The sequence below is a fragment of the Sapajus apella genome, unplaced genomic scaffold (assembly GCF_009761245.1).
Source record: "Sapajus apella isolate SASKATOON/1434 unplaced genomic scaffold, GSC_monkey_1.0 scaffold4, whole genome shotgun sequence".
NCBI classification, from domain to species: domain Eukaryota; kingdom Metazoa; phylum Chordata; class Mammalia; order Primates; family Cebidae; genus Sapajus; species Sapajus apella.
In genome coordinates, this window is record NW_022436944.1 from 58,039,920 (window position 1) to 58,063,594 (window position 23,675).

Sequence of the window (23,675 nt, forward strand, 5' to 3'; positions counted from 1 at the left end):
AACCAGGTTCACCTGTCAAAATCCTACACATCTGTGAAGCGCATCCAGCTCAGATGCATCTCTCTCATAAAGCCTTTCTGTGAGCTTGCTTCACTCACATCCTCAGAGCAGAGGCATGTCTCTGGTTTATGGCACTTGTTACGTTATATTGCATTATCATTGCATGCACACTCATCTAATTCTCCTGCCAAATAGCAAATACGCTCCTGAGATTAAAGGCCATTGGTTAGAAGCAGTTCACACCCAATACACTGCATTCACCCTTGGAACATGTCTGCCAGTAGAATTGCATGGGGGCTGATTTACCTGGAGAAAAGAAAACTCAGAGAATAAGAGGACTGGCTTCATGTGCCTGGAGGGCTGTTTGCAGTGGAAAATCGGTATGTCCCAGGAAAACAGAGCTCACACCAACATCTTTGCCTCCTGCAGGTGTCCTGGATCCTCACACAATAAGCAATATCTCTAGGGATATTACTATGAGCTTTCTATCACTCATCCAGGGTTTAGATAATTCACCATATCCTGCCTGGGCTCTTCTCCCTTCAACCCTGTGGCTTTCTAAGTGCCAGGCCTGCGTACAGATGATGTGCAGCTCTCTGAAAAGAACGTGTTGGACATCTGCTGCCATCTAGTGAAGGTAGAGTGGTCCAACCTCTTGCTAAAGCTAAGCAGATCTTGCTCTCTCCCTAGGAGGTGGCTCCAGGAAACCAGCCCTTCTTAAACAGAAGCATGTCAGGGTAGACAGGAGGAAGGTGAAGCTTCTTTTATCATTAGTTTTATTTTGTTCCACATGTTCTGAGGGTAAAGCTTCTATGCAGAACATATCACATTCAAGCTTCTGCATGGGAGTCTGGAATGGGCAAGACCATTTCCTTCCAGATCCTCCCCTACCTCTAGCCAAAATGTACCCTTCTTGGAAAGATGACCAGCCATCCTTTTTTTTTTTTTTTAAACTTGATAGGTAATCTATAAAACACCTAAAGTTCATAATCAGAGGCTTCTTTTAAGGAAGCCATAGGTTATTCCCAGTGCCTCAAGAATGCGGCCACGACTTTATAACTAGTGATTTCCATGAGGCCCTCCCAGTCCTAAACGGGGGTCATGGTAGCCCATCTCAAAGGTTCCCTGGCCCTGAGCCCACCCACTTCGCCTTCCCAGCATGGCATACAGGCTCAGGCTCTACCAGGTCACTCAACCTCTCTGAGATTCAGTTTTCTCCTTTTTTTTTTTTTTTTTTTTTTTTGTGGGGGGGGGGGGACGGAGTTTCGCTCTTGTTACCCAGGCTGGAGTGCAATGGCGCGATCTCGGCTCACCGCAACCTCCACCTCCTGGGTTCAGGCAATTCTCCTGCCTCAGCCTCCCGGGACTACAGGCACGCGCCACCATGCCCAGCTGAATTTTTGTATTTTTAGTAGAGACAGGGTTTCACCATGTTGACCAGGATGGTCTCGATCTCTTGACCTCGTGATCCACCCGCCTTGGCCTCCCAAAGTGCTGGGATTACAAGCTTGAGCCACTGCGCCCGGCAGTTTTCTCCTTTTTAAATGGGGCATACCTTCCTCATTGGGTTGGTATGAGGTACAAATGAGATCATTCATGGCAAATGCTTAGCCAGTGCCTGGTGCACAGCAACCACTAAATAAATATTAGATAATGATATTATCACTATTTTTACCAACGCTTCAGAGCACAAGGCTACCTACAAAACTCAGGCCCTTGAAATGAATACATCAAGTCATGGTAAGATCTTACACACTGAAAATCATCACCTCTCAGCCCACCACAGGATCCAGTGCTGCCCTTCCCTCTGCTGAGCAGTGTGGGGCAGGTCAGAGGCTCCGATCTCAGACTCCAGGCTGATGACAGATACATCAGCTCTTCTCACCTGTCTGAGATATAGGGTTCCAGGGCTATTTCTGTGAGGTTTTCTTCCACACCTCAATGATCACAATGTAGGTTATTTGTCCCTTGTCCAGCCTTTTGGGGGCCTGAAAGCCTCATGCCTGTTTGACCTCTTGGCATTTAGTTTTTAGAGAAGTCCTAGGCTACTCCTGCTCCCAAGCCCTTTTGATAGGTCTAGGTGTTTCTTTGAAATAGACAATCAGCCAAAGCTGTGTGTAGGGCTCATGAAAAGGCTAAGATCACTGGTTAAGCTGTATGTCCATGGATCTCCCACTCTGTGCCCCAGGTGTTGCTTAGAGGATGTTCTCTGCCCAAGATACCTACTGCAAATATTTTAACCCGCCAAGTGGGGCTCGCATCAGTTTCAGCAAGCGATGCGCTGCAGTCAGCTTGTCGGCTCTCAAGAACTTATTTCGGGCATCTCTTCTCAACTCTGCGTCCAGTAACATTATGTCGATAGCTTTAAATCAGCCATGATGCGGGGGGGGGTGCTCACACCACAGAGGTTAGGGAATGTTACAAAGCATGGCTTTCCTCTTTCCTGAAGAGACAGTTGTTAAACACTTGTCAGATACACCACTGGCTCTAGTCTTTAATTGCAAGCAAAGCACCCCATTTAAACCACTATACATACAACCACAGAACAGAGGAAAATATTAGTGTACTATCTGAAAGAAACACAAACAGAAAGTTTCATTTATTTATTGTAAGTAAATAAGAGATTGTAGCTTGTGAAAGGGTAGTAATTGATAAGTCAAGATTGTCCCTTTAGGTTTGAAACAACTCAAAACATTAATTTTGGTAAAAAATATCTGCAATAAGCTATGCATTTATTGGCAGGTTTTGAATTTTCACTTAGCATGCAAAAGAGCTACATTTGATAAACCACATACTTACATTGGGAAAATATCAAACAAGAGTAATGTAACTAGAAATATATAGAAAACACACCTTAAAATTGTAATGTATTTTCTGTTTCTTATTCTTTTGTTTAGATATAATTTGAACTGTATTTCAATCCTAACATGAGTATATCCTTTTACAGTCCTTCCTAGTGTCTTCTTCCTTATTAAAATATAACCAGTGGTTAACTGTCAAGCAACCTTATCTTATATCTCTGTAAGTATCATTTAAAATGAAATTGAAATATCACTTCTTTTAGCCAGAAAAAAGAAACAAAATGGATAATTTAGTGAATCCACCCCTTTTTATACACTGAGCTGCCAACCCCTGGAGCTCAGAGGCTGGAGGCAAGGCTGTGAGACTGTGAAGTAGGGGTGCAAGTGAGGGCTCAGTCACAGTGGACCTTGCCCTTGGCTACCCCAGAGCTGGACAAGTCTCCATTGCAAAGAGTCTGAAGTGATGAATGAGGCCTGTTTTCCAAGTCACTGTTGGTCACCTTCATCATGTACTTTCGAAAGGCCTTTTGAATAACAGCAGCACATCTTTCTTCTTCCTTTCTCTTGGTGGTGGTGACTATGGGTTCATACAACTTCTTGAAAGGATTGGCTTCCATAAACTTATCTTCCATCATTGTTTTCATGCTATCCAAGACATCAGAGCCACCGAGTACATTAGTGGTGAAAGCGAAAAGAATATCCAGGCAGTGGAGGCGATCTCCACTCACCATGGGCAAGTCCATTACTAGAAATTGATATTTATTTGGCTTTGCCACACGCAAAGGCTCAGGCAAGGCATCAGCAAAATCAGAAAGGGCAGAATATTTGATAAACTGTGTTGCTTCTGGGTCAAACTTTTCCCACACTTCATAGAATATGTCAAAGTCATCTTCACCCAAAGGGTCCTCACTTTCTTCAGTGGCTGTATTGAAGTTCTCTAAAATCACAGCAATGTACATATTGACAACAATGAGAAAGGAGATGATGATGTAACTGACAAAGTAGGATGTGGCTATGCCAGGGAGATGGCAGTTTTCCGAGGAGGAGTTACATGATTTTTCTGATCGCAGCATGGGGCCGAGCAGGGCATCCCAACCTGCTGATGTGGTTATCTGGAAGAGACAGAGCATGCTGCAGGCAAAAGTTTGGAAGTTGAATATATCATCAATTCCAGACTCTGGATTTACTTTGGAAAACCAGTTCATACCCAAAATGGCATAGATAAACATAACCAGAAAGAGTAGAAGACCAATGTTGAACAGAGAAGGAAGCGACATCATCAGAGCAAAGAGGAGAGTCCTGATCCCTCGTGCAGCCCGGACAAGTCTCAGGATTCGGCCGATCCGAGCCAAGCGGACAATTCTGAAGAGCGTCGGAGGGAAAGGAATGTGGTCCTGCTTTGCCAAGATAGAAACCATTGTACCTCAGGAGAAGGAGAAAAGTCAGTAAGTTTCCAGCAGGCACACTGGTTTCAGATCCAGCCTGTCTCCTGGCCTCAGAATCCTATGGGGGCTAACTTTTTATCAATAAGCTCGTGTACAAAACTAAGAACTTCTTTTACCACTATTGGGGAAAATACCTGTCTGTGTCTTAACTTGGAAAATAGTTTCCAAGGGCCCTACAATTTTAGATGGGACTTTAATGGGATAGAATGTTTAAAATATTAAAAACAACTAAGGAAATGAATGCAGCTTATGAAAGGCTATTTTGTGAATTATGTACTTGAAGTGTATTATCTATGCTGGGTTTTTAAAACCACTCAGAATGTAACAAATACAACCAACAGGTTTCCATATGTATAGAATATACAGAATGTAAAACAGATAAACTACAGCTTGAGTCTTTTAGACTAGAGCGCAAGGAGAGATTTCCACTGCAGAAGGTTGCCTTGAGTCTGAGCTGCCAGTGGAAACTGTAGAATCCCCAATCCCAAAGTTCCCTAAAAGGTACAGGTCCTTATTTGTATAGAAGAATTTAAATACAGACCTGCTACAGGCGAGGATAGCTTATCTGCTGAAAGAGCCACAACATATGTATGGCTAGAGGGAAAAGGTAGCATTGGAATGCTCACCTTTAGGCTGACGCTGCCTATGGATCTCTCATATTTGTCATGCTTATTCCAAGGACCTCTGAAATCCAGACTCAATAAGCTGGAGGGACACAGTTTGGAGATACCTTCTCTGTTGCTGCAAATACCCATAAGTGGCATTTCAGAGGTCTGATCAAACAGCTGAATATTTGACCTAAAATATCACCCTGTTCTTCCATTGCCTGCTCTGCAGACAAGTGATACAAGGATTTAAGAGAATTCACATTTTGGCCTAAATATTATAGAATGGCTGGAACATGCTTGCCTTGTGTAGACATGGCCTTGTTCTTGCTTTGAGTGTCTTCTAGGGTTGTTAGGGGTCATGGACAGTCTTTGAGTGCCCATGACCCCTAATGACCTTGAGTGTCCTCTAAGGTCATTAGGGGTCCATTGGGGGTCATGGGCAGCAGAATGCTTCTGCTGTCACCTAATGACTAAAGAGAACTAGTTGATGATAAACTTCACTGACTACCCAGTTGCACGAAAGAAGTTTAATTCATACATTAATTAGGAAGTCAACCCCGGAAAGATGTGAAATGTATTAAGTGCCAATTCAGCAACAACTGGGGGAAGCCCATCATTTAAGATCTACTTCCTCCATGAATATTTCTTGGGCTAAGCAAGCCCACAGTAATCTGTTCTTTCCCTGAGCTCATTTCTTCTTTGTACTATGTGATTTGATGTTCGATTAATTTCCCTATCTTTTTTTGGCACTTTAAGGTAAGCCTTAATACCCCAACTACATTGTTAACTCCTAGAGAGAGATTCACTTCAACTCACACTTATTTTGCATTTCTCCAAAAACTTAGGTAAGAGCTTGGAAAAGTATTGAGACTAAGTGTTGGACGGCAGACATATTGGCAAAGGTATATACAGCTCTGTCCACACTAGTGAGTAGGATTAATATATGGATTAATCCTACTGCTGAATATGATTTGGCTTAATGTGTGGATTCTCTCATCCACTGGAGCAAATGCCATACAGCATGTATAACTGCAATTGCCTAGCAGCTGTTCAAAGGATGAAAGTCAGAAACATTTCTACTAACTGCACAATGCCTGGCACTGCATGGAAGGAGCTGTGGAATAAATGAGCTGCTCTTTACCTATCAGAGGAAGGGCTCTTTGATTTTTTAGAAGGCCTGCCCCAGACATCCTAACACCATTTTCTAGCTTTTTCTTTCTTTCTTTCTTTTTTGCTACTGTCAATTTCACCAGGACTTGTGATTGGAATTGACTAATAAAAATTAAAGGTCTACTTAACTGTAAACCTACGGAAGAATCTATTTCTAAACTTTATCTACATTAACATCATGGCTTATAAACCAGAAGACACTGAACTGTAGCATATTTGCTGTTATTCTCTGAAACATCTGCATTGCTACAGTAGCATTAGGAACCAAAATATCTTGATCCAATACATCTGTTTGATGCATTCTTTCTGAGATTGCACAAAAGCTTCCACTTGGAAAATCAGTTTTCCTTGTCTTCATTGCTTTTTGAACTATCAGAAGGGCTCCTGGACAGTTTTACATAATTATAAAAACTCAAATTAATGGTTTAATTAAAACCAGACTTCAAAAACTCAGAATAAGCAATTGTTGTTCAGCCACAAAGAATTTAATTTTAAAGTTGATGTGTGTATGTGTGTGTTTTATAAGAAGGTACATGGAAACAACCTTCTTTCTTTTGTATTCTTTTATAAACCTTTTAGTTAACCCTGTCTGTGATTAGAGAATGAGGCTGGGTGGTAAACAGGGTCAAAGCATCTGAGACAAGCATAGTTCACACTGTGGTTTAAGTTAACATGGGAAATAGAATAGAAAAAAAAAGCTTTGATTGTCTGAATGATGTACTCTTGGAAGCCCAATATAGAGTAGGCCATGAGGCCTTGTATAGGGTTGAGGGAGGGTACAGCCATGCCACAGTATCACAGTAATTGTGATCTGGTATCCATGTGCATTTTGAACAAGGAAAAACATGGGCAGTAAATCCTTAAAACTTTAAAATGCTCGTAGAGCTTATCATCGCACAGGAAAGGTAGAACTTTGAATCAATTATCTGAATAAATCAGGTTACCACCACAAAAACTTCTGAGTCATTTTAATTTTGTCTAGGTCCATTGAATACACTATCTGCATAGTTATTTAACTCTATTTCAATTATGTAGCGAGTTAAGGGAATGGAAAGTACTCTATCCCCGACCAACTTCCCAGTACAGAATGGCATTAGTACCCATGTCTATTCTGTCAGAAACTATACTAGGCCTAATTTTCCGCTTTGTTGATAGTTTGAACAAACTTCAAAAAATGATAAGATTTACAAACTTACTTCTGGCTCTTAGTTTAAAGCCCCTCTGACTGCTGATTTTACTTACTAACAATAGAAAGAACCACGACCACACAATCAAATAAATTCCAGCCATTGGTGAAGTAGTATTGCCTCAAAGCAAAGATTTTGATGAGACATTCTACTGTAAAGATGACCACAAAGATCCAGTTGAGACGGTCAAGGGTGGACTCCGTAGCTTTGGACTGGTTGTACGATTCAGCCATCATGGTAATCATGTTTAGGATAATGAGAATTATGATGATGATATCAAAGATCTGACTTGTGACTATGTCAAACACGAGACCTTGACATTTGTTCTGAGAAAAAAAAGAAATTGTAGATCATTTTGAATGCAAGAATAAAATTACATGCATTAAAAAAGAACATAAATACAACAAAATTTGTTTTTTCCTTCAATTAAAGCAGTTCTTTGAAAAATACACAGACCCTTTTCAAAGTGCAAGAAATTCTTATAAATTCCCAGTGTGGCCTCTTATCTTTTCATTCAAATGTAATTAGTAACTGGTTTTAAGCGCTTAGGCTTATGGCGTTAATTCCATGTTAAAACAAAAAATATTAAAGTCTTAGTAACAACATAACTTTGATGGATTGATGATGTTGCTTTGCTGAAATAAAACAGTATGTGTTGGATTCAGTAATAAAAAGATGAATCTTGGTTTCTATATTTTATCTCTTTCTGTACTTTTACTTCAACAATATTCATGCAGAGAACACCTGCTCACATAGGTATGTCAGACAAAATGGAATTAATATCTTTAATGCTCCATTTGCCAATTCTCAATAATCAGAACTTAACCACAATTCTGCATTCAAATAATTTTTCAATGCCAACTTTAAAATTCTTGTTTACTTGAAGATAAAGCTAATAAATGAGATTATAATCCAATAATTACTAAAATTGTATGCAGAAAAAAATGATTGTAACTGAGGGTAAATGTACACATGGTTTATATATAGATGTTCATACTGCCCACAAAGTGAGTATAGGCTGATTGTTCTGGTACAGGTTCTACCTCAAGTTTGCATGCCAAATTACCATATGCAGTGAAATTACTCAATTATTCCATGATTTTCTTGAATGCAACTGCTGTGAAGCACTACTTTGTTCTTCACTTAGTGGAAAACTATTCCTAAACGCAAACTCAGAAACTGAAATTTTATAGCATTCTTGACTACACAATGGTCACTTTACAATCTGTGCACATATTATTTTACATTACATTATCATCTAATCAAAGTGGCATACACTATTATCTTTAGAGAACTCATACACCTCTAAGAATACATCTTTAGACACCCTAGGGATCTGTTGTGTAATCCAGGCAAAGATCATGTTGGTTTGTGGTGGTGACAGCAGATAAAGATAAAAGCATATAGGTTTAAGAGTCAATGTGAGGTGGAAGCAAGAACAGTCAGAGAATTTGAATCTTGTGGGCTTTGAGAAAGTTAAGGCTGAGGCTATAGTTTCTGGTTGATGAAACTATTTTACCAGACAGAGAAGCTGAAACTGACCCCTTCCTTACACCTTACACAAAAATTAACTCCAGATGGATTAAAGATTTAAACATAAGACCTAACACCATAAAAACCCTAGAAGAAAACTTAGGCAACACCATTCTGGACATAGGCATAGGCAAGGATTCCATAACCAAAATACCGAAAGCAATGGCAACAAAAGCCAAAATAGACAAATCGGAGATAATTAAACTTAAGAGCTTCTGCACAGCAAAAGAAACAGTCATTAGAGTGAACTGGCAACCAACAGAATGGGAAAATTTTTTTGCAAGCTACCCATCTGACAAAGGGCTAATATCCAGAATCTACAAAGAACTAAAGCAGATTTACAAGAAAAAAACAACCCCAGCAAAAAGTGGGCCAAGGATATGAACAGACACTTTTCAAAAGAAGACATTTATGCAGCCAACAAACATACAAAAAATGCTCATCATCACTGGTCATTAGAGAAATGCAAATCAAAACCACAATGAGAAACCATCTCACTCCAGTTAGAATGGTGGTCATTTAACAATCTGGAGATAACAGATGCTGGAGAGGATGTGGAGAAATATGAATGCTTTTACACTGTTGGTGGGAGTGTAAATTAGTTCAACCATTGTGGAAGACAGTGTGGCGATTCCTCAAGGATCTAGAAATAGAAATACCATTTGACCCAGCAATCCCTTTCCTGGGTGTATACCCAAAGGATTATAAATCATTCTATTATAAAGACACATGCACATGTATGTTCATTGTGGCACTGTTTACAATAGCAAAGACCTGGAACCAACCCAAATGCCCATCAATAATAGACTCGATAAAGAAAATATGGCACATATACACCATGGAATACTATGCAGCCATAAAAAAGGATGAGTTCATGTCCTTTGCAGGGCCATGTATGTTCATGAGTTCATGTCCTTTGCAGGGCCATGAATCTGGAAACCATCATTCTCAGCAAACTGACATAAGAACAGAAAACCAAACACTGTACGTTCTCACTCATAGGTGGGTGTTGAAAAATGAGAACACATGGACACAGGGAGGGGAACATCACACACTGGGGTCTGTTTGGGGGTGGGATGCTAGGAGAGGGATAGCAAGGGGTGGGGAGGCTAGGAAGGCATAACATTGGGAGAAATGCCTGATGTAGGTGATGGGGGGATAGAGGCAGCAAACTACCATGTACATACCTATGCAACAATCCTGCAAGATCTGCACATGTACCACAGAACTTAAAGTATAATAAAACAAGTAAAAGCTAGATGGAATTTAGGTAAACAGAAGTTCCATAAACTGTTGGCAGATTAAATCTCCCCAAATATAATTTTATCATTAACCCTGTGATCAAAAATCTCTCCCTATATAAAAGATAAATTCTAAATATTTGTCCCTGACATTCATTTACATTTTTAGTGCATCACAAATATTTCATCTTAGTATGATGACTCTGGTTGTGCCTTAAAACATATTTTTTTATTTAATAAATAATTACTGAGAACACACTTTATGCCGGGCTCTATTCTCAGTGCCAAGAATAGCAGTAGGTAAACTGTATTGATCATTTGGAATCTCAAGCTCAAATGGAAATCTCCAAATTATCTACATGCTTCAGATTGCAAGCGCCTCTTTCTTACTGTTTCTCCTGACTTTTCAGCTTCCACTGACCTGCTCTGCTTTGGAGTTTTCAAACTCACTTGTCAGAGTACCAACTGTTGTGCCTATTGTATTACTTTATAATCTAATGTTGTCAAGTGTGTATACAGCATCTCAGCTCCTCAATTAGACTGTGAGCCAGAGCAGCCCTGGATGCTGCTTCTACCTTGCCCCATAGTACCTGATAAAGCAGGATTCATAGAGAGCAGGGATCAGCAAACAATGGCATATAGGACAAATCCAGCGACCTATCTGTTTTTATACAGCCCATGAGCTCAGAATGGGTTTTACATGTTTAAATGTTTGGTGAAAAAAAAAAATCAAAAAAAGAATAAAGTTTTGTGACATATGATAATTATATAAAATCCAAATTTCCATGTCCTTAAATAAAGTTATGTTGGAATACAGGCATGCTCATTTGTTTTATATTGTCTATGGCTGCTCTTGTGCCACAATGGCAGAGCTGAGTAGTATGACAGAGACATATAGCCAGCAAAGACTAAAATATTTACTATCTGAGCCTTTAAGTAAAAGTCTGTCAATCCCTGATATACAAAGTTTATCATAAATACTTGTAAAGTGGAAGTGAGTATGCATGACCTTAACCTCACACTAACAAAAACTGGTAGAAAGTATTACAAATACATTTTAAACTGGTCAAAATGTGAAAAAAGCAAAAACAGGAAGATGGCAGATAGGAGGCAGGAATAACGTGCATCTTCCACTTGGATGAACGGAACAGTGTGTGGAGACTCACACTGTGGACTTTTGCTTCAAGAACCACCGCAGCAACATAACAGGAAAGCCAAAAGAATTCACAGATCCTTTGAAAGAAGCGACATGCTGCTGCAGACTATGCAAGACAGGTGAAAAGCTGTGAGTTCCCGAAGTGTGAGGGGGGAAAACCTGCCTCCAAACACACATCCCCACTGGGGAATCTGAAAACCCAGATCATGAGAGAAGGATTTAACCTTACCTAGATCTGAAATGAATTTAGGGAGCTACATGAAACGTAAAAGTAGAAGCAGCAGCAGCAGGAACCATGCAGGCACTCCGAGCTTCCAGCTTGAGCCCTGCAATGCCATTCCTGACTATATCTCAGAGGGGCCTTCTGGGAAGGCAGGCAGCCAAATGAACTTCTCAGCAGAAACCTTACCAGCTGGAAGGAACTGGGGTGCTATCTTTAGCTTCCTTAAACAACATAATTGTCAGTCAAGAATTTTGTATCCAGCAAAACTAAGCTTCATAAATGAAGGAGAGATGTTCCTTTTCAGACAAATAAATGCTGAGAGAATTCATCACTACCAAACCAGCACTACAAGAAATGCAAAGAGGAGTTCTAAATTATGAAACAAAACCTTGAAATACACCAAAAAAAAAAAAAAAGGAAAAAGAAAAAGAAAAAAAAGAACCTCCTTAGAGCATAATTCTCACAGGGCCTGTAAAACAACAACACAATTTTTAAAAACCCAAAAAAGTAATTTGGGCAAAAACTAACATGATGAATAGAATAGTACCTCACATATCAATACCAACACAGAATGTAAATGGACTGTATGATCCATTTAAAAGATACAGAACTATAGAATGGATACAAATCCACAAACCAAGCATTTACTGTCTTCAAGAGACTCACTTAACACATAAGAACTCATATAAACATAAGGTAAAGGGTAGAAAAATATATTTCACACAAATGGAAATGAAAAGTCGGCAAGGGTACCCATTCTTATATCAGGCAAAACAGACTTTAAAGCAACAACAGTTAAAAAAGACAAAGAGGGGCATTATATAATGCTAAAATGATTAGACCAACAGGAAAACATCACAATCCTAAATATATATGCACCCATTATGAGCTCCCAAATTCATAAAACAATTACTACTAGGCAACACAATAATAGTGGGAGACTTCAGTATTCCACTGACAGCACTAGACAGGTCATCAAGACAGAAATTAAACAAAGAAACAATGGACTTAAACTATACCCTAGAACAAATGGACTTCACAGATAGTTACAGAACATTTTACCCGACAACTGCAGAATACACATTCTTTTCATCAGCACTTGGAGCATTTTCTAAGATAAACCATATTATGGATCACAAAACAAGTCTTAATAAATTTAAGAAAATAGAAATCATACCAAGAATCCTCTCAGACTACAGTGAAATAAAACTGGAAGTTAACTCCAAAAGGAACTTTCAAAACTGTACAAGTACATGGATATTAAATAATCTGCTCTTGAATGATCTTTAGGTTAACAATAAAATCAAGAAGGAAATTAAAAAATTCTTTGAGCTGAATGATAATGACACAACTTATGAAAACCACTGAGATACAGCAAAAGTGGTGGTAAGAGGAAAGTTTACAGCATTAAATGCCTACATCACAATGTGTGAAAGAGTACTCACAGACAATCTAAAGTCAGACTTCAAGGAACTAGAGAAACAAAAACAAACCAAATGCAAACCCAAACCCAGCAGAAGAAAAGAAATAACAAAGATCAGAGAAGAGCTAAATGAAATTGAAACAAAAAGCTGACTCTTTGAAAAGATAAAAATGACAGACTATGCGTTACATTAAGCAAGAAAAGCAGAGATAAGATCCAAATAAGCTCGATTAAAAATGACACAGGAGATATTAAAACTGATACCACAGAAATACAAAAGATCATTCAAGGCTACTATGAACATATACACACACAAATTAGAAAATCCAGAGGAAATTGATGAATTCCTGGAAATATACAACCATCCTAGATTAAATCAAGAAGAAATAGAAACTCTGAACAGACCAATAAAAAGTAGCAAGATTGTAACAGTAATAAAAAAAATTGCCAACCAAAAAAAGTCCAAGACCAGATGGATTAACAGCTGAATTCTATCAGATGTTTAAAGAAGAATTGGGACCAATCCTACTGATGAAACAGCATTGGCAAAATCATAACTGAGGAAATTATGACAGTGAAAGAGGTCAGACCTAAAGGACTCCATCTTGCTTCTAACCTTTAAGCTGTCCTGATTCATTTCTGGGAATAGGCTGAACTAACTTAGGGAAGGAATTCAGTTCATGGTCTGACTCTGAAACAAAATTGATAACAGATCTTTCCCCAAAAGGCCTCTCCTCTTGCCTGGGGATCAGTCTGCCTTTGCAGGACTAATAAATGAGCTACAAGATTAGAAATTAGGGTTTAGGGGTCATGCAGCCTCTGGGCTCCAAGAGTTTGAATCTCCTCAAATTGCTCCTGGGGCTAACATCAGTATTGTAAAACCTAAGATCTGTGCTTGAGATATTTTGCAGACTCTGTGCTGAATGGATCAGCTGACACCACCCAGACCTCTAATCTGGCTCAACCAGTTCTGCCATCCTACCCAGGAACAGAAGACAGCAAGAAAACCTCATTGCAACCCCCTATGACTCCACATCCAACCTGAACAATTAGCACTCCCCATTTCCCTAGCCTTTACTCACCAAATTATCTTTAAAAACCCCGATCCCTGAATGTTCAGGGAGACTGATTTGAGTAATAATAAACTCCCATCTTCCTAGCCACTTCTGTGTGAATTACTCTTTCTCCATTGCAATTCCCCTGTCTTGATAAATCAGCTCTGTCTAGACAGCAGGCAAGGTGAACCCACTGGGTGGTTACACTGACACTAAAAGATAGAGAAAGAGTGAATCTTCTCTAAATCATTCTATGAAGCCAGTATCACCCTAATACCAAAACCAGGAAAGGACACAACAAAAAATAAAACTACAGACCAATATCCCTGATGACTATAGGTGCCAAAATCCTCAAAAAATACTAGCTAACTAAATCCAACAGCATATCAAAAAGATAATCCACTATGATCAAATGGGTTTTATACCAGGAATGCAGGGATGGTTTAACATATGCAAGTCAATAAATATGATACACCACATAAACAGAATTAAAAACAAAAATTATATGATCACCGAATAGGCACAGAAAAAGCATTGGACAGAATTCAGCATCTCTTTATGACAAAAAGCCTCAGCAAAATTGGCATAAAAGGAACATCAACTCAAGCTAATAAAAGTTATCTATGACAAGCCCATTGCCAACATCATACTGAAAAGGTAATGGTTGAAAGCATTCCCCATGACAACTGGGACAAGATAAGGGTGCTCACTTTCACCACTTCTATTCAACATAGCACTGAAAGTCCTAGCCAGAGTAATCAGATAAGAGAAAGAAATAAAGGGCATTCAAATTGGAAAAGAGGAAGTCAAACTATTGCTCTTGGCTGATGATATGATAATATACTTAGAAAGCCCTAAAGACTCATCCAAAAACTCCTGATCTGATAAATGAATTCAGTAAAGTTTCAGGACTCAAAACCAATGTACATAAATTAGTAACACTGCTATACACCAACAACAACCAAGCTGAGAAACAAACCGAGATCTCAGTTCATTTTACAACAGCTGCAGGAAAAAAAAAATAAAAATACTTAGAAATATACCTAACCAAGGAGATGAAAGATCTCTACAAGGAAAACTACAAAACACTGCTGAAAGAAATCATCAGTGACACAAACAAATGGAAACAATCCCCTGCTCATGGATGGGTAAAATTAACATTGTGAAAATGACTATACTGTCAAAAACTATCTACAAATTCAATGCAATTCCCATAAAAATGCCACCATCATCCTTCACAGGACTAGCAAAAAAAAATCTCAAAATTCATATGGAACCAAAAAAGAGCCTGCATAGTCAAAGCAAGACTAAGCAAACAACAAATCTGGAGGCATCACATTACCTGACTTTATACTACAAGGCCATAGTTACTGAAACAGAGTGGTGCTGGTATAAAACAGGCATGTAGACCAATGGAATAGGATAGAGAACCCAGAAATAAAGACAAATAGTTACAGCCAATTGATCTTCAACAAAGCAAACAAAAACATAAATTGGGGAAAGGGTACCCTATTCAACAAATTGTGCTGGGATAATTGGCAATTCACATGTAGAAGAATGAAGCTAGATCCTCATCTCTCACCTGGTACAAAAATCAACTCAAGATGAATCAGACTTAACTCTATGACCTGAAACCATTCAAATTCTAGAATATAACATCAAGAAAACTCTTCTATATATTGGCTTAGGCAAAGAATTCGTGACCAATAATGCAAAAGCAAATGCAACAAAAACAGAAATAAATAAATGAGACCTAATTAAACTAAAAAGCTTCTGCACAGCAAAAGAAATAATCAGTAGGGTAAAGAGACAACCCACCAAGTGGGAGAAAATATTCACAAACTATGCATCCAACACAACACTAATTTCCAGAATCTACAAGGAACTCAAACAAATTATCAACACAAAAACAATTCTATCCAAAAGTCAGCAAAGGACATGATCAAACAATTCTCAAAAGAAGATTTACAAATGGCCAAGAAACATAGAAAAAAAGTGCTCAACATCATTAATCATCAGGGAAATGCAAATTAAAACCACAATGAGATGCCACCTTACTCCTGCAAGAATGGTAATAATTTGAAAATAAAAAAATAATAGATGCTGACATGGATGTGATGAAAAGGGAAAACTTTTACACTGTTGGTGGGGATGTAAACTAGTATAATCACTATGAAAACCAATATGGAAATTCCTTAAAGATCCAACAGTAGAACTACCATTTGATTCAGCAATCTCTCTACTAGGTATCTATCCTAAGGAAAATAAGTTACTATATGACAAAGACACTTACACACCACATGTTTGTAGAAGCACAATTTGCAATGACAAAAATATTGAACCAACCTAAATACCTACCAACCAAAGAACAGATAAAGAAAATGTGGTATATCTACACCATGGAATACTATTCAGTCATAAAAAGGAATGAAATAATGGCATTTGCAGCAATCCAGATGGAGTTGGAGACCATTATTCTAAGTGAAGTAACTTAGGAATGGAAAATCAAGTATTGTATGTTCCCACTTGTAGGTGGAACATAAAGGCATAAGAATAATATAATGGACTTTGGGGAATCAAGGGGATAGGTGAGAGGCGAGTGAGGGATACAAGACTACACATTGGGTACAGTGTACACTGCTTGGGGGACAGGTGCACCAAAATTTCAGAAACCACTAAAGAACCTATGCTTGGAATAAAAAACCAATTGTTCCCCAAAAGATATTTAAATAAAATGAAATAAAACTGGTCAAAATTAAGTTCAAACAAACCACTAAGTTAATATGGTGGCAGTAAGCACTTACTAAGCACATATTGCCTGGCTCACTAAAAAATAAATTTAAGTTGTTGTCCAAGATCTTACTTTTGAACTTGAATATCTAATTTTCCTAAGTGTTTGAATATGTCTTGGCTTTTGTTGAGTCCTTAATTTCTGCAAATTTTAAAAATAAAGAAAGATGGTATTGTAGAAATTTGAATGCCTCACAATAACTCAACTGCTCTACATATTTACAGTCATTCAATTGCTCTCACCAGAGGTCGTGGAATGGGTTTTAAAGGTTTTTTGGATCCTAATTTTTTCATTGCATTATAGTATTTCTTCTGTTCTTCTGTCATAAAAATGTCTTGACCACCTAAGTATATGGAGAAGATAAGAGCTAATTACCTTTAACAGTTTTTTTGGGAATCTAGTTCTGAATTTTTTGACACAATTTTAAAGTTACATTACATTTCTATTAATAATTCCTAAAATTCCAATGGTAAACTTAAGAAGCTGGACCCTAGGGAAATGCTGCAAAGAAACAAGATTTAAGTTAAGGTATACAGGAGAAACAAGGTTATCTTTATCAGTTATTTTTCACTTTTTAAAACAGAAAGATTACATATCTTTGGAAATGTATACAGAATCTTTACAAAAATTTGATATATTTCAGCTTGGATAAATCAAATCACGATGCAACAAAAATAGAAAGTAGTAACAAAAATTAGACAAAAATCTCATAAAGGACAATTGAATTTCTCTTAAATAATGAATACACATGACACTACTAATAAAGCCGCATAAAATCTGTTCAGAGCCACTCTCAGGGGGGAAAAAAGTTCTATTTTCACTACTGAGTAAGAAAGAATAGAAAAAAGGAACTAGGATTCTCATATCTGGAAATTTGGGGGCAAAATATCTAGAAAGATTAGATAAGGTAGAATGGAATTCTTTTGAAATGTGTGGCTGAACTTGCATAAAAGTAAGAAAAAAATTGGGGGTCTGAAAATTGAGAGATCAAAAAGATAGACTAGTAAATTAGCCCAAAGCCATGGCTGGTTCTAGGACACTTACTAATCTCTGTAAACTAAAATCTCAGTAAACGTAAGGGGGTAATGGGAAACAAGGCCTATGCAAAGGCAGGGGAGCCACAGATGTCCTTGCAAGAGTATGGGACTATCCAAAGGCGGCCAACAGAAGGGTAAAGAAACAAACCAGGATCTGTCTGCTGGCAATGGAAGGCAACTAGAAAATTGTCTCAATCCAGACTATGAGTAAAAACCCAGTCTTCTCTGATAATTTGTGACTCCAGGCTTACTTTGAAGAGGGTTTGGGGTTTGACTTTACTCCACCAGCACGGATCAAAAATATATAGCCCTAGAAGTCAATCTAAAAATTAATCAAGTTGTTCTGAGATGCTGGGAAGAAATTAGTCTTTTAGTAATCATATATGTCAGAATAGTATTAATACCACTATTCTGAGACTGTAATGTGTGTATGTGTGCTGTGAGATAAAGAAAATGAGTAACTGGAAATAAATTCTATCGTCTGTGCCTTTGAAAACAAGGTTTCTCAGTGTGGAAAAGAGGAGATACAGAAGAGTGAGACAAGAGGTTAAGTGAAAACTTTGTAGTCCTGAATTTGAGTTGTCAGTATGCATATTTCCACTTACATATTTCCTTGTAGTCCTGAATTTTAAGTAATTCTGTCCACTTGAAAGGCTTAGAAGCAATGACAATGAGCATCCCAGACTGTAGTTTTGGAAACCATTTCCCTCAAAGAAACAAATGCTTTGAGAGAAATGGCTGATTCCAGATCTAGGGCAGGAAGGGAGCATCCTAAACTTGGAACATCTTGGCATTTCAGAGAACAAGAAAGTAGTCAAATGGAAAGATCTTATGCATTTGAATCCTGATTTGAAACCAAGCAAGCAAACAAACAAAAATCTTCAACAGAAACAAATGAAACACAAAATTTATAAATAAACATTTTTCTTTTAAAGAAAAGGCTCAGAGAAATTTGGAAATAAACTGGGTATCTGACTAAAGAATTCACATTAAATGTTTTGGTGTGCTAATGGAATTGTGATTATGTTTAAAAAGAGATATGTTCTAAAATATTTGTGAATAAAATGATGTGATGTCTGTGGTTTGCTCCATAAAAAAATCTGGTGGCAGAGTTGAATAAGGGCACACATGGCTTAGAACAAGCATATTCTTAAGTCAATAAATGTTGTGCTGGGTGATGGGCATTTTAGGTTAATTCTAGTACACTCTTGTGCACGTTTGAGATTTTCTGTAATAAAAAGTAAAACAAGACAAAAGGATGTAGTGGATTGATTGAAACAATGATTTCTAATGTAAGCTTAAATCTAAAATCACAAAGGCTGACATCCAAATTGCAGGTATTGATTGCAATCAAGATACATATTACGAAGGGGACGCTACATCACGCACTCCTGAGGAGCAGAAGCAATACAGTTGCATAACAACAGGAAACAACTTTCCCAGCAGATGCTGAGAAGGCTAGTTGGTATCAAGGTGCATTTTAGATGAATTATGAGAATCCAGAGGAAAAAAGAAGCTGTGCCATAAAACAATTAGGAAACCAAAGAAGAATATTTAGTTATTTGATTTGGGGATGAGAAATGTCTTCGGTTCATAAATACAATTTTTTTAAAAAAGCCAAAAATGAGAAGATTGGAGTTTGACTCCAAAAACTACTAATGTCTATAAGTTAAATATGTAATTGCAAAAATATAAGAAGCAAGTCACAAATTGGACTTATTATATAGAAATGCATACAAAAAGATGGCAATCTCAGTCTTAAAAATAGATAAATGAGGTTGGGCATGTTGGCTCATGCCTGTAATCCCAGCACTTTGGGAGGCCAAGGCAGGCGGATCACAAGGTCAAGAGATCGAGACCATCCTGGCCAACATGGTGAAACCCCGTCTCTACTAAAAATACAAAAATTAGCTGGGCATGGTGGTGTGCACCTGTAGTCCCAGCTACTCGGGAGGCTGAGGCAGGAGAATTGCTTGAACCTGGGAGGCAGAGGTTGCAGTGAGCCGAGATCGTGCCACTGCACTCCAGCCTGGCACCTGGCAAGGGAGCGAGACTGTGTCTCAAAAAAAAAAAAAAAAAAAGATAAATGATATAAAGAAATAACTTAAGGGAGAAATACTTGTGGCTATCAACCTGCGAAAAAGTGTGTAACCTCACTAATGATCAAATAAATAAATATAAAACAATAAGATAACACTTTTCCCATCAGTCTAAAAAAGACAATAAAATAGACAATTAGAATAATGAGATCTCTTTAACCATGCATTTTCATATTCTGCAGAATAAGAGTACCTAGCACAGAATTTCTGGAAGGTATTTTGACAATATGTTTTCAATATTCTAATTCAAGGAATTTATGCTGAAGAAATAGAGATACACAGAATTTTGTAAATGGTCATAATTGTTTTAGAAGAGCAAAAAATTTTAAAACAACATATAAATGTCCAAGAAAGAGAGGAATGATCAGGATAAATTATAGTTGATCCGTAATATGCAACGTAATTCAGCCCTGAGAATTCTTTTTTTTTTTGAGATGGAGTCTCACTCTGTTGCCCAGTCTGGAGTGCAGTGGTGTGATCTCAGCTTACTGCAACCTCCGCCTCCCAGGTTCAAGCGATCCTCCTGCCTTAGCCTCCTGAGTAGCTGGGATTACAGGCATGCACCACCACACCTGGCTAAATTTTTTGTATTTTTAGTAGAGACTGGGTTTCACCCTGTTGGCCAGGCTGGTCTTGAACTCCTGACCTCAAGTGAACTGCCCGCCTTAGCCTCCCAAAGTGCTGGGATTACAGGCATGAGTCACCATGTCTGGTAAGGGGTCCTGAAAATTCTTATAGCAAAGGTAATTTTATGACATAAACTTATAACTAAAGAGGTCAAAACTACAAAATTTAAAATATAAACTAATTCTGTGTAAAAGTAATACAAAGTGACTGGAATGGATTACACCAAAATTATAAGAGGCACTGTCTAAAGTGGTTATCATTTCATGGCCACCTTAGGGTGATTTAAATTTTCTTTTTATCTTCCTTAATTTTTCACATTCACTACAAATCTCCTGTGGATTTGAGAATCAGCAAAATAAATATGTGTTTATTATAGGCATGAGTAAAAAACTCCCTAGCCCTGCCTCTTCCCCAATCATCTTCTTTCCAAGTAGGATGGATAGATCTGTTGAGGCTTGGATGCTGGGGGCCAGGACACATTTGCTGAAAGAGGAGAGTACATTATTTTTATAGTGGATAACAAAGTGCATTTGAAAGGTTATTAAAATATGACTGTAGTGTCATATTTAATACATACTTATCCTGGTGGTTGTTGTTCTATTAGGGTTCAATTATTAATGGGCTTAATATCAATAGTAACAATGTCCATTGATTAAGAAAGTAAAAAAGAATAAAAGCAATGACTTAATGAAGCCCAGATGTTTTCAGTCTTCTTTCAGCCTCATCTTTAAGAATTATCTCCAGGCAGATGTGGGAAGCTTCCTCTTTGTCATCGCGCAGATCATAAAGGCTACTTTGTATAATATTCTAGATCAGAATTATGTTTTATTAATGCCTTTGGAGGACAGAGATGAAATTATCAAATCAAGACACCCCGCATACTTATCTTTTTCTGCTGTTGGTTGAAGTTGTCAATAATAACACCAATGAAGAGATTCAGGGTGAAGAATGAGCCAAAGATGATAAAGACTACGAAGTAAATGTAACTGAGTGAACTGCTCTCAAACGCTGGCTGTTCTTCTTTCTGGTAGCAATTGTTTTTAATAAAGAAGAAAACAATTACTGGAGAAAAATATAAGCATTCTGACCGCCTTAACTAGAAGACCAAGGTGTTTCTTCGCAGCAACATTGACTACATAGCCTCTTCCTAACAGCCATGGCCCCTGTTGGGAGCCTTCTTTCAGTTTTCCCAGTTCAGCTTGAGTGATGGCATGTGGCGGGAACCTGGAGTGGTGGAAAATTGGGCTTTTTCTTCTAAGCAAAGGAGAATAATTGAGGGATTGTAAGGGAGAGGCGTGTCATGATCACATTTGTCTTTTTAAAAAGTCATCCATATGGAATGTCCATAATTGGAGGGAACCTGATTGGAGGTGAGGGCACCAGAGTAGGGGCACGTTGACCTTGGGCAGAGGTGACTAAACTACTAACTGTTGCTGAACCACTATGTCCCCCATCTAGAGCCCACTGTTTAATTTAATCTGTGGTTACATCCCTTCACTCTTAACTTCCTAGTACGTAGCATACCTTCTGATATGTAGATTTTTTTATACACATGGAATAAATATCTAAATGAATGAATGAATGATCAAGCTCTAAAATGGACACAGATTGACTTCAAGCAAGCTCTCCTAGTCCAAGGTATGGCCAAAATCATCTGAGATCCCTTTCATCCAAGTTCTTTGCCTTGTTATTGGCTTCAAGCACTTTCAGGCAGGTAGCAAAAGGATTTCACATTTTTCCCTCTATCACATCAAAGATATAAGCGTTGATAGCTCCAATTAATGTTGAATGTATTTATGATATCTGTTATTCAACATTCACAATGTAGACTGGTGTCATGAAGGTAACTATTTGAAAATATTATTTTTCTCTTTTGCTATGAAGACTATCTGACCTTAGTCCGGGTTTGCTCGAGGCATCCGTTTATTTGAACAAAAGGTAGACATTCGTTCAGAAACAATGTAATGGAAAGAGTATTCAGCAGTGGACATTTACAATAAAATTTCAAAGTGGGCTAACAGTCTTGCAAGTTAGGTTATTGCTTTGAGATATAGGAATGTCTACACTCCTTCATGTCTCTCTTTGGTATATCAAGCATTTGAAGGTGAAGCATTTTATCGGAGGGAGGAATAGACAAGAAGATGAAATGATCAAAGCTCACCCAATTTTTCCAAAGGAAAATGTAGGAAAAAGAAACAGAGACAGAAAAACAGAGCTACAAGATGTGTGTCCTGATTATCCCTCTCTGGGTATGGAGAGAGAGGTTGGGATCCAGTAAATTGAGGGAAACATGGACGGCAAAGATAATTTCCATATTTTTCTGGAAGGAAATTATTTCCATATTTTTTCCATAAATTATTTCCATATTTTTCTGGAAGGAAATTATTTCCATGTTTTTTCCATAAATTATTTCCATATTTTTCTGGAAGGAAATTACTAATGGGAAGGCCTGAGATATATATTCGGCAGGCAGGCTGACTTAAGAGATTAGAGTAACATAACTGAACGGAGAGAAGTCTCTTAAACCTCTCAGTTCTCATGTGGCTTGGACATGGAGTTGATAGCCATGCACCTGTCGTGTTGGGCCTTGTAGCAAGGGATGGGAGTAGACTGCCAGGGACCATGTGAAGGATATGGCAGAGAACCAGTAAGGCCAGGGGGAAATGATGGGGAGAATGCCCACAGTTTCACCAACCACAACTTTAATATTTGAGGCCAGCAGAGTGCTCGGTGACTACATAGACAAGAGTCATGAAGCTAGAAGCCAGCATACAACAATCAGTACATATCAGGACTGGCAACAAAACAGGCACCCCTCCACACACTTCCACCCACCGATCCCTCACTCTGGGAGCATTTGTAAGCCATACACCCTGTCTACTGCACATCTGCAAAAGCTTTCCTCTCCACTCCCCATCTCCACCTCAGGGCAGATGAATGTCAAAGGCAAACTAGAGTGAAGGTCATGTACTCAAAAAGACAAAAGAAATGAGTACATTGGTATTTTTTAATAGTTCCTTTGCTATAAATTGTAATTGTAAAATTATGTTGTGTATATAATTATAAAATCACATTGTATATATATAAATATTACAATGTATACTACAATTGTTATAAACAGTGAAATACCTACTGTTGGCTTCGCCTTTCCAGAAAGTTGATTTTATTAACACACCTAGAAGTAAGCAAACTCAGATTTGTTGCTATGTATCATCTGCATATTAACTTATAATGACAATCTATGAATTTATGATGAGAACTGGAATGGCCATAAAGATT

At 38.1% G+C, this 23,675-nt stretch overlaps 1 protein-coding gene across 3 annotated transcripts in view; it reads right to left on the reverse strand.

The window, feature by feature from the left end:
* Nucleotides 1-3,072: 3,072 nt before the first annotated feature.
* The window catches only part of SCN11A (sodium voltage-gated channel alpha subunit 11), a 173,996-nt gene continuing 153,393 nt past the window's right edge, over nt 3,073-23,675 (reverse strand). For 2 of the 3 annotated variants that reach the window (XM_032270699.1, XM_032270690.1), the window contains one exon: nt 20,436-21,420. In XM_032270699.1, the coding sequence (XP_032126590.1) occupies nt 21,256-21,420 (165 nt within the window). In that variant the 3' untranslated portion in view covers nt 20,436-21,255. Of the gene's footprint in view, nt 4,225-7,266; nt 7,538-16,875; nt 16,977-20,435; nt 21,421-23,675 lie in introns of those variants that run through there. The other variant, XM_032270708.1, reaches the window with a different exon arrangement.